The sequence below is a fragment of the Drosophila ananassae genome, chromosome XR (assembly GCF_017639315.1).
Source record: "Drosophila ananassae strain 14024-0371.13 chromosome XR, ASM1763931v2, whole genome shotgun sequence".
NCBI lineage: Eukaryota > Metazoa > Arthropoda > Insecta > Diptera > Drosophilidae > Drosophila > Drosophila ananassae.
In genome coordinates, this window is record NC_057932.1 from 2,425,996 (window position 1) to 2,443,096 (window position 17,101).

Sequence of the window (17,101 nt, forward strand, 5' to 3'; positions counted from 1 at the left end):
AGGAGAATTGCGTCAATTGACAGTGACCATGAACTATTAGTCGAAGAGCTCTCAATCAAGCTCAGACGAAGTTACACTGTCACCAGAAGCACAAGAAGACCACCCCCCATGAACTTACATCGACTTGGAGACCCCGACATAACCAGGTTGACCAGAGAAGAAATCAGCCAGAAATGACAAGAGAGCACTGATAGAGAGACTTGCAGAAAATGCAGAGAGCGCCGCCAACGTCAACAACATGCGCTCACTATACCAGACAATTGGTAAGCTATTTGGAAGCTACCAAAAGCAGAACCATCCAGTACGAGATGTCAACGGAACAATCCTTGTCGATCCTTGTCGGAACAATCCTTGTCCAGATCCGTAGATGGCGACAACACTTCTTAGAAATCAGTCACACTGAGCAGCGCAGATAACGACTTCAGAAGTATTGTACCCAACACCTACACCAGAATTCCTCACACGACACCATCTGTTAGAGAAATTCGAAATGTAATCAGGAAATTGAAGAACAACAAAGCAGCTGGAGAGGACGGTTTAGATGCAGAACTGCTCCAAGTTAAGATTCTTCTAATGGCCGAAACGTTGCACCCGCATTTCGAGAGCATATGGGAGAACGAGCGAATCCCCCATCTTGGAAGAAAGGCATCATCGTAAAATTACCGAAGAAAGGAGACCTCAGTGATTGCAATAATTGGCGAGGAATCACCCTACTGAACACCAGTTACAAAGTGCTAGCCACTTTACTGAATGAACGTCTACTGGAAAAAATCGAGCCAACAATACGCGATGAACAAGGAGGCTTTAGGCCACACAGAAGTTGTGTAGACCAGGTGAACACATTATGCGCAATCACCGAACAAGCTGCATAAAACTATAAAGCGATGCGGATCCTCCACTCCCACCAAAGTAGGATCACCATATGCGAAAAAAAGTGTCGAATATGTCGACAGCTTTGTATGCCTAGGCACCGTTATTGCAATGCATATGGAGAAACCAGGAGATCAGCAGAAAAACAATGCTGAGAATCTTCAATGCGTGCATAAAATTCGTACTACTGTACGGATCGGAAACCTGGCTAACATTGCAAAGAATGATAGTGAAGCTGCAAGCCTTCGTCAATAAGTGCCTTAGGATCATATGTGGTATATTCTGGCCAAATAGAATAAACAATAATGATCTGTGGCGCTGCACAAACGAAGCACCAATCCAGCAGCAGATTAAGAAAAAGAAATGGAAATGGATTGGTCACGCACTAAGGAAAGAACGATACAGCATAGCTAGGATGGCCTTGGAGTGGAATCCGCAAGGAAGCAGAAGAGTGGGACGCCCCAAGCTAACCTGGCGCCGATCAACATTACGCGAACTCTCTGACAATAACATCAACTAGGACTTGGCAAAAAGAACAGCGCAGAATAGGGTCCGGTGGAATGCACTTGTGGATGCCCTAAGCTCTCAAGCGGAGCAAAAGGAAAAAAAAACAAAAAAAAACTTTATGGCGTCGGAGATGACTCCTTTCTTGGGATGAACACTTTTACCAAAATTATAATTTGGTCAAAACCCTCAGCAATGGACACTAACTTCGGGGGCTAACTTTAAGTTGATTATCTCTTGCAGTTAAGTACAGTGGCCAAGCCGGGATTGGCGGCCAGAAAAGTTTTGCTATGTGTTTGGTGGGATTGGAAGGGAATCAAACATTATGAGCTGCTCCCGTAAGACCAGGCGCTGAATTCTACTATCGACTGCGAGAAACTGGATCGTTTGAAGCTGGCGATTAACCAGAAGCGACCAGAATTGGCCAACAGGAAGGAGGTAGTGTTTTACCAGGATAACGCCAGACCACACACTTCTTTCATGACTCGTCAGAAGCTACGAGGAAGTTTTATATAGCCCGGATGTATCGCCAAGTGACTACCACCTGATCCTGTACATGGCTAACGCCCTTATTGGTGTAATCTGTACGTCTGTCTGTCTGTTTCTACGCGAATAAGTCTTTCAGTTTTAAAGCTATCAACTTCAAACTGGATAATGTGTTCCCATTCAGACGGCAACTTAGTGGTGGTTAGTTTTGTTAATTTGTTGCTACATCCGATGAGAAGATTGATGACGGAATATTATAATACACAAAATACAACTGAAACTCATATAATTTTTTGTGTTGTTAATCGCCTTGTGTTGGTAATCCTAAACTGAAACCAATTTAAATTATTTTATACACTCACGCTTCACTTGTTGTTCTATCAAAATGAGATCGTTTATGAGCCAGATTAAGAAAGGATTTAATGAGATGTTTAGTCGTTTTCGCATGACCAACCCTGTGCGCTTGAATTACAGTCTCCAAAGCGTAGGAAATCCGCTGTCGGTGATGGGATTGTGGCTAATAATGTTCCGTCTGTTCAGACGACAGCAGCCGCTCATATCTCTGGCAACCCCAAGGGCTGGACCTGAGACAATTTCGGCTTCCCAATATCTTAGTATAAATGAGCAATTCTCCGCTATGTCTTCCGTGACATTATATCAAATGATACCATCAAACCAATGAAATGAAATCCTCTTAAAAGTCACCCAACTAATTAAACAACCGTCCGGAACCCCCGACCGACAGGTGATCCCACCTGTATTTTTCCTAGGCTTGGCCTTATCCTTGGGAGATTAATACCATGGCTTTAAGTTAAGATTCTTCCAATGGGCGAAACGTTGCACCCGCATTTCGAGAGCATATGGGAGAACGAGCGAATCCCCCATCTTGGAAGAAAGGCATCATCGTAAAATTACCGAAGAAAGGAGACCTCAGTGATTGCAATAATTGGCGAGGAATCACCCTACTGAACACCAGTTACAAAGTGCTAGCCACTTTACTGAATGAACGTCTACTGGAAAAAATCGAGCCAACAATACGCGATGAACAAGGAGGCTTTAGGCCACACAGAAGTTGTGTAGACCAGGTGAACACATTATGCGCAATCACCGAACAAGCTGCATAAAACTATAAAGCGATGCGGATCCTCCACTCCCACCAAAGTAGGATCACCATATGCGAAAAAAAGTGTCGAATATGTCGACAGCTTTGTATGCCTAGGCACCGTTATTGCAATGCATATGGAGAAACCAGGAGATCAGCAGAAAAACAATGCTGAGAATCTTCAATGCGTGCATAAAATTCGTACTACTGTACGGATCGGAAACCTGGCTAACATTGCAAAGAATGATAGTGAAGCTGCAAGCCTTCGTCAATAAGTGCCTTAGGATCATATGTGGTATATTCTGGCCAAATAGAATAAACAATAATGATCTGTGGCGCTGCACAAACGAAGCACCAATCCAGCAGCAGATTAAGAAAAAGAAATGGAAATGGATTGGTCACGCACTAAGGAAAGAACGATACAGCATAGCTAGGATGGCCTTGGAGTGGAATCCGCAAGGAAGCAGAAGAGTGGGACGCCCCAAGCTAACCTGGCGCCGATCAACATTACGCGAACTCTCTGACAATAACATCACCTAGGACTTGGCAAAAAGAACAGCGCAGAATAGGGTCCGGTGGAATGCACTTGTGGATGCCCTAAGCTCTCAAGCGGAGCAAAAGGAAAAAAAAACAAAAAAAACTTTATGGCGTCGGAGATGACTCCTTTCTTGGGATGAACACTTTTACCAAAATTATAATTTGGTCAAAACCCTCAGCAATGGACACTAACTTCGGGGGCTAACTTTAAGTTGATTATCTCTTGCAGTTAAGTACAGTGGCCAAGCCGGGATTGGCGGCCAGAAAAGTTTTGCTATGTGTTTGGTGGGATTGGAAGGGAATCAAACATTATGAGCTGCTCCCGTAAGACCAGGCGCTGAATTCTACTATCGACTGCGAAAAACTGGATCGTTTGAAGCTGGCGATTAACCAGAAGCGACCAGAATTGGCCAACAGGAAGGAGGTAGTGTTTTACCAGGATAACGCCAGACCACACACTTCTTTCATGACTCGTCAGAAGCTACGAGGAAGTTTTATATAGCCCGGATGTATCGCCAAGTGACTACCACCTGATCCTGTACATGGCTAACGCCCTTATTGGTGTAATCTGTACGTCTGTCTGTCTGTTTCTACGCGAATAAGTCTTTCAGTTTTAAAGCTATCAACTTCAAACTGGATAATGTGTTCCCATTCAGACGGCAACTTAGTGGTGGTTAGTTTTGTTAATTTGTTGCTACATCCGATGAGAAGATTGATGACGGAATATTATAATACACAAAATACAACTGAAACTCATATAATTTTTTGTGTTGTTAATCGCCTTGTGTTGGTAATCCTAAACTGAAACCAATTTAAATTATTTTATACACTCACGCTTCACTTGTTGTTCTATCAAAATGAGATCGTTTATGAGCCAGATTAAGAAAGGATTTAATGAGATGTTTAGTCGTTTTCGCATGACCAACCCTGTGCGCTTGAATTACAGTCTCCAAAGCGTAGGAAATCCGCTGTCGGTGATGGGATTGTGGCTAATAATGTTCCGTCTGTTCAGACGACAGCAGCCGCTCATATCTCTGGCAACCCCAAGGGCTGGACCTGAGACAATTTCGGCTTCCCAATATCTTAGTATAAATGAGCAATTCTCCGCTATGTCTTCCGTGACATTATATCAAATGATACCATCAAACCAATGAAATGAAATCCTCTTAAAAGTCACCCAACTAATTAAACAACCGTCCGGAACCCCCGACCGACAGGTGATCCCACCTGTATTTTTCCTAGGCTTGGCCTTATCCTTGGGAGATTAATACCATGGCTTACATTAAAGCCAAAACAAAAGAAATAAAGGTGGCGGATATTACTAAATTTAAATCAAATAAGAACAAGAAAGGAAAGCTAAATTCGAACGGAGCCAAAGTGGATATACTCTGGCAGTTATGTAGCAGCTTATATTATTATATATTGTGTATCGGATCGAATATAGTTGGCCGATCCTTATGAAAATTTCACTATCAAGTTAATTTTCTAATAAAAATGTTGGAAAAAGCCCCACCATTTTTAAAAATACCACGAATGTGCCATTTCCGATCGTTCACTTCCTCTCTTTATCTTAAAGCGGACGGACGTGTTTTTTTTTGTGCGCACTACATTTTTGTACAATTTGCAATAAGCTTTCTATAAACAATCGGTGTTTATTTCTTTACATATATAAAAACAAATTGCAATTTCTTAGATCCGTATCGCTTCGCGTGTGCAGTGATATATTTGGAGGTAAAATAATAATTTGTTTAATTTACTTTCCAAACATAGCCCTGCTCTGCTTCTTCATCTCCTACGGTGTTGTTGCTATTCTTTTGCTTCTACTCTCGCTCAATATAGATTTTTATCTCTATTTCTTTAAATCTTACTAACTTGCACTAATTGCTCTCTTTAATCTCCCCCTTTCGTTTCCTTGGTACAGTGGTTCAAGGTTTCTCATTAATAAAATCAAATAATATTTTTAAATTAATTATTAAATTTTTTAATAATTTTCAATAAATTAATTATTTAATTTTTAATAATTTCACGAAATTCGATTGCAGTCGTCGCATGCAGACGTGTTTTTTATTGTGCTCCGGGAAAAAATATTCAATAAAATCATAAAAGTGCAGTGACTGCTCTAAGAAATCTACAATAACGCGAAAAGACGCTTTTTGCGATGAAATCGCTAATGTTTATATTGATTAATTAATTAATTAATTAATATAAAACACAACACTTAAAACTCAAACTAAATCAACCTCGACTGCAATGAGTTCAAACGACGTTCGCACACAACGTCAACGTGAGCTAGACGAGAGACGGCTCTCAGTACAAAGAAACAACGCGTACTTCTCTTTTAAAGCAACCGAAAACCATGCAAGCTCCGATTAAGCTCGGTCAATTACCCCCAACTTGACCGAATTCTTAAACGTAGAGAGCGAGAGAGCGCGTTCCTGCTCCCCCTCGATACCATCGATGTCTCTGCAGCCAAAGAGTGCAGTAACTAGCACCTCAATTTCTTTGACAACGTCAACAGCAACAACAACAACAACCGCAACTGTATCGACAGCGCATTTAACGACGTCATCAGCTAGCAGCGCAAATAGTAATACGTCCGCGCTGCCCGAAAACCAAAACAAAAACAAAAACAATGACTATATTAAGCCGGCTGTGCAGACTGGCATGGATCGCTACATCCAAATCAAAAGGAAGCTGAGCCCCCTGAATTCCAAACGCAAAATAACCCTAGTAGCAAAAGAAACGCCCATTAACTCAAACCGATTTAAAATCTTGGCAGACGCCGATGAGGTTGAGGCGGTCGAATCCACTGAAGTTGGGAAAAGGAAGCCAAAACCTCCGCCTATCTATATACGCGAAAAAAGTTCCAATGTTCTTGTCAACAAAATTATTGAGCTTATTGGTAAGGATAACTTCCACATAATACCCCTTGTAAAGGGCAACATTCAAGAAACAAAAGTTCAAATGAAGTCTGAAGATAACTATAGAGTATTATCAAAATATCTTACCGAGAATAAAAAGAACTTTTACACGTACCAGCTAAAAAGCAGCAAGGGCCTGCAAGTCGTACTTAAGGGCATAGAGCCCGAAGTAACGCCTGCAGAGATAAAAAAGGCGCTACAGGAGAAGGGTTTTAGCGCCAAGACAGTCTTTAATATCCTTAACAGGGATAGAAAGCCGCAGCCACTCTTTAAGGTTGAGCTTGAACCAGAAACCAAGCTCCTGAAGAAATACGAAGTGCACCCAATATACAATCTTCAGTACCTGCTGCACCGCAGAATTACAGTTGAGGAACCGCACAAACGCAATGGCCCGGTACAATGTGCGAACTGCCAGGAATATGGCCATACAAGGTCATACTGTAAACTGCGCCCGGTGTGTGTAGTTTGCGGAGAGCTTCATGACTCCGCACACTGCCCAGCGAGCAAAGATGACAGCAACTCGAAAAAGTGCGGCAACTGCGGTGGTAATCACACTGCTAATTATAGAGGATGCCCAGTCTATAAGGAGCTGAAAAGTCGCATCCACCAGAAAGGAATAGCTGCCCGCACCCAAAATGGACAGTTCACGGCGTCCAGATCAAACCCTGAAGTCTTCTTCTCGACTGCAGCCAGATCCTCACTAGGACCCATTAACGTTGACAAAAATGTGACATACGCAAGCGCCTTAAAATCAGGACCGGCGACACCTGCCTCAAGAAGCTCATTTCTGCAATCAGCATATCAAGAACCGAACACGGCTCAGCAACATCAACCAACAGAGCAGCCAAAAAGCAACTTTGAAGCTATGATATGCAGCCTACAACAAAGCCTGACGGAATTTATGTCGTTTATGCGCACAACTATGCAAGATTTAATGCGAAACCAAAATCTATTGATTCAAATGCTGGTTTCACAACAATCCAAATAATGGCTTTCCTACGGATATCTACGTGGAACGCTAACGGCGTTTCGCAACATAAACTTGAGTTAGCTCAATTCCTACTCGACAATCACATCGATGTAATGCTGCTTTCGGAAACACACCTCACAAACAAATACAATTTTCAACTACGAGTATATTCATTCTACGGAACAAATCATCCAGATGGTAAAGCACATGGTGGGACTGGAATTCTAATCAGAAGCCGCATAAAGCACCATTATCAAAACAAATTTGCTAAAAACTACCTACAGGCCACATCTATAAATATACAACTAAATACTGGCAACCAACTTACACTAGCCGCCGTATACTGCCCCCCTCGCTTCAATATAGCTGAAGATGAGTTTATGCAGTTTTTCAACACACTTGGAGACCACTTCATAGCAGCAGGAGACTACAATGCCAAGCACACACACTGGGGATCCCGTCTCGTGACTCCAAAAGGGAAGCAGCTCTATAATGCAATTATCAAAGCCAAGAACAAGCTCGACTATGTTTCTTCTGGCACACCAACATACTGGCCGGCAGACCCAAGGAAACTACCAGATTTAATAGACTTTGCGATTACCAAAAACATCCCTAAAAATCTGATAAGCGCCAATTGCCTATCGGATCTTTCATCTGATCACTCGCCTGTCCTGTTTATTCTACTGCGACATCCAGGAACATTGGAACAACCATTAAAATTGACCTCACAGAAAACCAATTGGGTTAAGTACAGAAAATATATCAGCTCACACATTGAGCTAAGTCCTCATCTCCACGATGAAGCCAACGTAGACAGCTTTGTTAATTCACTTGAGTCTGTACTCGTCTCTGCAGCTCGAGCCTCAACATCGCAAACTATATATACACAAAGCAATAAAAAGACAAATCTACAAATCGAACAGCTCGTCCTCGAAAAGCGGCGTTCACGTCGCGAGTGGCAATTCCACAGATCGCCATCTACTAAGCAAAGCTTTAGACATGTCTCACGTCAACTTACTAAAGCCCTACAGCAAGAAGAAGCATATGTCCACCGCCGCTATATAGAGCAATTGTCAACTTCTATTACAAAACACTCACTATGGAGAGCTCACCCAACTCTAAGCTCACCGAAAGAAACAGTGATGCCTATTAGAAATCCCACAGGCGGCTGGGCGCGCAGCGATGCAGACAGAGCCAGCACGTTTGCCAATCACCTCAAAAATATCTTCCAACCAAATCCGGCCACTAGTGCCTTTACTCTGCCGACTTTACCATATGAGCCTCAGCTTCAACATGAACCAATCGAGTTTCGCCCAAACGAAATCGCTAATATCATCAAACACCAACTAAATCCGAAAAAATCACCAGGCTGCGACCTCATAACTCCCAAAATGATCATTGAGCTTCCATATTGCGCCGTCTGCACTATCACCCAGCTCTTCAATGCCATCGCAAAACTTGGCCACTTTCCAGCGAGATGGAAAAAGTCAATTATAATAATGATAGCAAAGCCGGGAAAAGACCACACAATTCCCACGTCGTATAGACCTATAAGCCTACTTTCATGCTTATCTAAACTCTTTGAGAAATGCATTCTGACTCGAATAAACACATACCTAAGGATCCAGGAAGGAATCCCGTCACATCAGTTTGGGTTTCGTGAAAAGCACGGTACAATTGAGCAGGTCAACCGGATAACAGCAGAAATTCGGAATGCATTCGAAAAACGCGAGTACTGTACCGCAATATTTCTAGATGTCTCTCAAGCATTTGATAGAGTCTGGCTAGAAGGTCTAATGTACAAAATCAAGACAATGCTCCCTTGTAATACCCACAAGCTTTTAGAGTCTTACCTCTACGACAGAAAATTTGCTGTGAGGTGCAACACTGATATATCTGACGAATTCACTGTTGGAGCTGGAGTTCCTCAAGGAAGCGTACTCGGACCAACATTATATGTTCTCTACACAGCAGACATCCCGACAAGCACACGATTAACAACATCTACGTTTGCTGATGATACAGCTATTCTTAGCCGCTCAAAATGCCCGATGCAAGCAACTGCGCAGCTAGCTCTTCATCTGGTGGATGTTGAAAAATGGCTATCAGACTGGCGAATTAAAGTAAACGAACAAAAATGCAAGCACGTTACGTTCACCTTGAATAGGCAAAACTGCCCGCCCCTTACGCTAAACAACACCCTACTCCCGCAAGCAAACGAGGTAACATATCTAGGAGTACACCTCGATAGAAGACTCACATGGCGTCGGCACATAGAAGCTAAAAGAACCCACCTAAAGCTAAAAGCCAGCAGCCTTCATTGGCTTATCAACGCTCGGTCTCCCCTTTGCCTTGAATATAAAGTCCTGCTGTATAACTCGGTACTTAAACCTATATGGATGTACGGCTCCCAGTTATGGGGGAATGCCAGCAATAGCAATATTGACATAGTCCAGCGAGCTCAGTCGAAGATCTTGAGAACAATCACCGGGGCACCTTGGTACGTTCGCAACGAAAACATACATCGCGACTTAAACATTCTTCCAGTCAAAGATGTGATCGCAGAACAGAAGGAAAAGTACTTTAGCAAGCTATTGTCGCACCCTAACCACCTGGCGAGAGGTCTAACAAGGTTGAGTAACCAATCACGACTTCGTCGGAATGACCTACCCACCCAGCGACCGTCTTGAGGAACGTGCAACCAGAATGCAGTCTTAGTCTACTGTTAGTTAAATGTTAATGTTAAGATTTGAAAACTTATTGTTAGTCTCAAAATTAAGAGAAGATCCAATAAATAAAAGCAAAGTTTAATAAAAAAAAAAAAAAATAATTTTTAATCAATTAACCCATGTCAAAATCAGTACTTTCATCCCGGCTTCGTCCCGGAAAAATTCATGGATTTGCATTGGATCCGAATAATTACCCAGAAACCACAGTGTTGGCATACAGTGAAAATGAGTACTCGTTGTATACATATAACCATAATAAGAAAAAAAACGGATTTAAGTTGATTTACGAAGGAAAAACTAAAGACTGGATTAACGCTGCTACTTTTTTTGCCGAAAACTTAAAAAATAGAGGACAATTCGTATTGCACATGGCTCACAGTACCTTAATATATATTAAATATGTGTTAACGCCATATCTAAAATTTGATGTATCGGAGTTAGCCCAGTGTTGCGACTGTTCAATTCTTTATTATAGTCGTCTCCACGGTAATTCTTATAACGAACTAACAATATTTAGTGGAAACGCTTTTGGGGAATTATTGGTTTGGCAACCTAGTAGCGCCATAAATTCGAAATCTGCAATGTGTAAAACATTTCCTCTTCTTTTGCGTATACAAGCACATAACGGAGTTATACATGCAATCGACTTAAACGTCTCATCACAGATATTAACTACAACATCGGATGACCGTTCTGTCAAGTATTGGAGAGTTGAAAACCTGGGAATGAGGAATGTCAGTGTGAAACCCATGCTTAGCTGCTTCGGACACAGTTCGCGTATAATGTGTGCAATAATTGCAAAAATTGGTAGGCACTTTACTTAAAATTAATAACTCCTAGTATATTGAGTATTTATTGAATTATTATTTACAGGTGGGTTCGTTTATATAATAAGCGGCGGTGAAGACTCCCATGTTTGTATTTGGAGTCATGCTGGGGACCTCTTGTTCAAGCGTCGCTTGCATTTTGGAGCACCTATCTGGCGATTAGGCGTCAATAATTCCTCGATACTTTATAGCACAGGGTCTTCTGGAAATATTGTCACTTGTAGCCTCAATAATATTGTTAAAAGCCACAATAATGTTGCATATGCGTTGGACGATATAGATTTAAAAATTGAATTCATCAGAAGGGTAAAGTTTGTTAAGGAAAGTGTGGTTATTGGCTTAAGTAACATGAACCGTTTGTACTATATGAAACTTTCACAAAAAGGAAAGTGGGTTTTAGTGAATGACTTTCCGTCATATAAATGTACAGTTCTTGAGGTATCTAATGACATTATTGTAACATGTGGTCTTCGACGTATAACAATTTATCATTTTGAAGGACCTAGAAATTACAAAAAAATTTTTGATGATGAAAGGATGACAGGGACAATACGATCTTTTATATTTTTGAATCAAAATTACTTTCTTGTAGCCGATGACTCTGGAAGCTGCATGTTACTTAAAGGACATGATTTAAGATTAGATTCCCATATTGTTCTTTTAGATCCGCGCGATCCTTGTATAACTGCCGCTTTAATAATATCTAAAAACTGTATTTTATTGGGGGACCGCAAGGGTCGTGTTATGCTTTATTCCCGCAGTAATGAAAAAACATTTACATGTAAAAAAACACTAATTTATCGAGAAGTTAAATTTGGTGCAAATTTTTTTAAATTGCTTCGACTAACTACATTTGATGCTTATGTAATGTTTGGTGGTCATGAGTCAGTTCTAAAATATATACATATAGGATTATCGGAATGCTCTATAAGTATCACACAACGTATAAATGTCCCTTTGTCGTGGATTGAAGCTTTCCTCGGAAATGATTTAATTCTGGGTTTTAATGATAATCACATTGTGGCTTGGTCTCGGCAGTATGACGTGCTTGCAGAGATTGCATGTGGCGGTGGTCATCGATGTTGGCACTATTTTATAAATAATGGTATAATTAATATAGTATTTATTAAGCAGAGGAAAGTATTCTGTTATAAAAATTACCTTTTCAAGCCAATGTCGAAAATCATAAAAAATTTAAGATTTAACACCTGGCACACGCGCAATTGTAATATTTTGCGACTACTTGAACACAGTCAACCGCAAACATTGATTGTGTCAGCTGGTGATGATAATGTTATAAAAGTAACGAATTTTTTAAACAATGCTTTAAATCAATGTGCTGAGATCCAATCTCATGTATCAAGTGTACGATGTTTAAAGGTTTATAAATTACAAAGTAATGAAAATACGTGGATTATTTTTTCAGTCGGTGGCCGATCTCAGCTCTGCATAAGCCTATTTAACGTAAACCGTTTTAAGGAGTTTTATGTACATGAACTATGTACGCATACGTTGCAAAATATGTCAAAAAATGTTTCGCAAGATTCGAGACTTATGGCAATAGAAATTGCGAAGGATTCCGTAACAGATTGTTTTTTATTATATATAGCTGGTTCTGATGGCAGAATTTGTCAATATCTTTGGAATTTAAAAAAAAAAACTGACCTAAAATTTCAAATTGCTATTTATTTAAAAAGTTGTCCAATTATGCTACACTGGATAAATGGTGACTTATTACTTTTAACAACGACAAGTGGCGAAATATATGGTTTTAACAAGACTTTGTCAGAAAAATGTTTTCAACTTCAGCTTCATGAAACTGGCATCAACACAATCGACACTTATGTAGTTAAAAATCTTTTGCATATCGTATCAGGAGGAGACGATGAAAATATTAAGTACACTACTGTAAATTTAAAAAATTTTAAAGTGGAATGTCAAACAAAGTTTGTTGGTCTTCACAATTCCCAAGTGAATGCTTTATCAATACATTGCCCTCATAAATGGAACGAGAAATCGGAAATCTTAGCGTTTACTTGCGGTATAGATAAACAGATCTTTAAAATTGATTTAAAAAGTCGTAAATATGTTCGTGTTGGGTTCACCTGTATTGCCGATATTAAAGGAATGAAGATAGACGATTATAACAGAATGTATTTATATGGAAGTGGCTTACAAATTATTTACCCATTAAAAGCTTAATTTGAATGTATACGTTTATTCATAGGTTAATCAAAATTGTGATTATGAAGATTAAACTGAAAATGAAACAAAAAAACTTGATAAGCTCACCTACAAAGTGAATTTCAAATTCTTCTCTTTATCTCAAAGTGGACGGACGTGTTTTTTTTGTGCGCACTGCGTTGTCATAAAATTTGCTTATTAGATTTCCATAAACAATCGGTGTTTATTTCTATTCACTTAAAAAAAATAAAAATAATAAAAAATTGCAATTCATAGATCCGTATCGCTTCGCGTGTGCAGTGATATATTTGGAGGTAAAATAATAATTTTATAAATTTTTCTTCCAAACATAGCCCTGCTCTGCTTCTTCATCTCTTACGGTGTTGCTTCTATTCTATTGCTCCTATTTCTCGCTCAATATAGATTCTTATCTCTATTCTTTGCAGTTTACTAACTCGCACTAACTGCTCTCTTCAATCTCCTCCTTTCGTTTCCCAGGTATAGTGGTACAAGGTTCATCAATACTATTAATAAATTAATTATTGAAATTTTAATAATTTTTAATAAATTAATTATTTGAATTTTTAATAATTGTTGAATTTAAATTGCTCTCTGCATTGAAGTCTTGTAATAAGACAATCTCGTCTTCCCAGCCTACCATCTATTGCTGGCTTTGTGAAAGCGTTTTAAACGCTAAGTGTGCGGGGTTCACGGCCTCAGTTTCGGATGCAATCTCACGTAGGTCTGGTATCCACTTTTGCTGTGACGGTTGTCGTGCTGTTCAGGACGAAATGAGGTCGTTCATGAGACAGACTAAAAGCGGTTTTAAGGAGTTGATTAGTGGTTTTCGAAAAATCAATGACCAACTCTGTGCGCTTGATACACAGTTCAGTAGTCTTCAACTACTAAATGAGTCTCCAAAGCGTAAGAAATCCGCTTTTAGTGATGTGCTCGGGTCGAATAATCTTCAGCCTGCTCAGCCGACAACTATGCAGCCGCTTATATCTCTGGCCACCCCAAGGGCCGGACCTGAGAAAAATTCGGCTTCCGAATGTCTCGGAATCAATGAGCAATTGTCCGATATGTCCTCTGTGGCATCGCTTCAAGTGATCCCAGACCCAATAATTCAAACTCCTGTAACAGTCACCAAACAGGGTAATAAACCGTCCGGACCGCCGTCCGGTACGCACTGATGCCGCAGTATTAGTTACGGCGGCACCAAAACCCTAGCAGGTGATCCCACCATCGAAACACATTTTTGTTTCCCGGCTTGCCCCTGATACTTCGGAGATTGATATCTCGGCTTACATCAAAGCCAAAGCAAAAGCCGACATAAAGGTGGTGGATATTACAAAATTCATATATTCTTACACCAGGCACACGTCATCTTTCAAAATACGTGTGCCCTTGCAGATGTTCAAGACGATTTGTTCCGCCAGCCAACTCCCACATGTTAAGGCCACTGATCAACCTTTCACCTCATCTTCCTCAATCTCAAAAAACTAATGTCTTCATTAACACTTACCTATCAGAATACAAGAGGGTTACGTAGTAAACTTCCCAAACTGTATTCTGATAGTTCTTTTTTTACATCCCACATTATTGTATTTACAGAAACTTGGTTAAAGCCGCAGATCTTAAGCTCGCAAGTTTTTCCAAGTAAGTACACCACTTTCAGATGTGATAGAACACTGCGAAAGGGGGGAGGAGTGTTAATTTCTGTAGACGCCAAATTCCAAAAGAGTTTGCTGATATAGAATTGCTCTCCATCAAAATCATTTTGTTCGGTCAATCTTAATATGTTCCTGTTCCTAAGGTGGTATACCTTCCTCTAAGCCCCCTACATACTGGCAACATTTTTCCATTATTCAATTCGTTTCTAATCTTTTTTCGCGCGGTTCCCGCTGCATACGTACAGCCCAGATCCCGCCCAACCGACCGAGGTCACTGCCGCGTAACGTACGTATACGTAGAGCATGCTAGTAAGATGTGGTAGAGATTTGTAGTCCGAACATAATACCCCAAAGGGATCGTGTTGGGCATATGACGAACTTCAATGGCTAAAGAGTAGAGGACGAAAGATTCTAGTCCTTCTAATAGGAATGTTAAAATTTAAACTTGTTAGTAAATGCTGGCACTTTACACATCTATTAATGAAATTATAAAGAAACACGACATCCAGCATCGTTCTCCGGCTTGTTAGTGATGGTAAGTTGATTAATAAAAATCTGGAAGGTGAAGATTTGCATCCCAATTGAGTCCTCTGAGGGCGAAAATAATCAAGGTAAGATCTAATAGAACTCCAGATATTAAACCGGAGGGCTTGATTAATAAAATGACTTGAGTCTACATTTCGATCCATTACGCTTTAGGTTATTTGCTAAACACCAATTTTGAAATTTATCCAAATACAGATTTGGATCTAGAAATTGAAATCTAGATTGAGCGCTAGTGAATCTATAGTGAAGACAAAACTTAACATCATCAGCGTACATAAGTACAAGTGAATCAGTTAAAGCAAGAGGCAAGTCGTTAATAAACAGTAAAAAGTAGGGGTCCAAAATGACTTCCTTGGGGCACCCCAGATGTTGCGCGGACTAAACGCGAGGTAACAACTTTAAAGAAGAGACGTTGGGTTCTCCCAGATAAGTAGCTCGAAATCCAGATAAGAAGATCAGTTGGGAATCCCAAAAGACTGAGTTTACTTTTAAGAAGCGAATGGTTACCAAAGTCAAATACGTTACTGAAGTCAGTGTAAATGACGTTTATTTGTAAGCCATTCCGGAACCCATCCGTGATAAAAGATGTTAGTTCCAATAAGTTGGTAGTGGTGGAACGGCGCTTCATGAAGCCATGCTGGCACGGAGATGTTTTTGAACTACATTGGTGTTGCTAATGTGGAGTGATAGGTTTTTCAAAAAGAAAAAGAGATCAAAAGATAAGTTTGGAATTGCTGGCAATTTAGAGATGCCTCTATAATTGGCAGCACGGGCTTTTTCCCCTTTTTTATGCAGCGCAATAAAGTAAAACTCCTTCCACATAAGGGGAAATATCGAAGTCAGCAATAGATTAAAGAGGATCGATTTGCACAGAGCCTCGGCGCAGTTCTCCAGAACATAGCCTGGTACTCCATCAGTGTCTGGCGAATACACGGGCTTGACCTTAAGAAGATCCGATAACCCACCGCTTTGATCTTTTATGGTGCTGAACTTAGCTATCTTGCTAAGCTAAAGATAATCGAACCTTGCTTTGTTTTACTAAGACCTTTACTGGTGATGACCACGCTGATGCAAGGGTTTCTTCAATTACATCTTGCGCGATCATTCTATCGATTTCTTCACATCAAAGTTTTTCCAGTTTTTAGTATTAGAAAACTATTCGAAATTTTTTCATGTCTAGTATCTAAAAAAGAAGTTCTTTTGGTTGATGATCCGGTTGGTTGATCGATTGAATGTCGTTAGCCATTTTGTATTCGTTCGCACGCGTACTCTATTACGATCCCCTTTCGATTTCGACGTAAATTTAAATTTTCCGTGTCATTAATTTAGTTTGAGATAGAGGCTGGGAAGCTCGACATTTGATTATCGAAGGCATTATCTTTTATTTGGTGGACACGCTCTTCTGAAATACCGGTGGCAGCTGATAAACTTCATGTGTTTGGCCTATCTAGATTCTGAGAAGAATTCCGACTTAGCCTTGGAATGATTGAGGCAACTCGATTATTATGAGAAACATGTTTGGTCCGAGAACGTGTTCGCGGAACAGTACGAGTACGCGGACTAACCCTAGTCGATGGCACTATATCAAATAGCATTCGGACCTCCTAAATCCTCATTCGGATTTAGGATTCTTTTATTCCCTTGAACCTGTCTGGTCTGAGGACATGTTCGCGGAACAGTAACTGTACGCGGACTAATCCCAGTCGATGGCACTATATCAACTAGCATTTAGACCTCACTCATTCGCTTCTA

The 17,101-nt window shown here is 40.4% G+C and overlaps 1 protein-coding gene across 6 annotated transcripts in view; it reads right to left on the reverse strand.

Moving 5' to 3' along the window:
* Positions 1-17,101, reverse strand: part of LOC6495015 (ran-binding protein 16) — a 454,675-nt gene that overhangs the window by 156,427 nt on the left and 281,147 nt on the right. Inside the window, exon 15 of one of the 6 annotated variants that reach the window (XM_044717377.1) lies at positions 11,800-12,034. The exons of the other annotated variants lie outside the window; for them this stretch is intronic. Coding sequence (XP_044573312.1) covers positions 11,950-12,034 — 85 coding nt within the window. The 3' untranslated portion in view covers positions 11,800-11,949. Of the gene's footprint in view, positions 1-11,799; positions 12,035-17,101 lie in introns of those variants that run through there. 6 annotated transcript variants of the gene reach the window in all.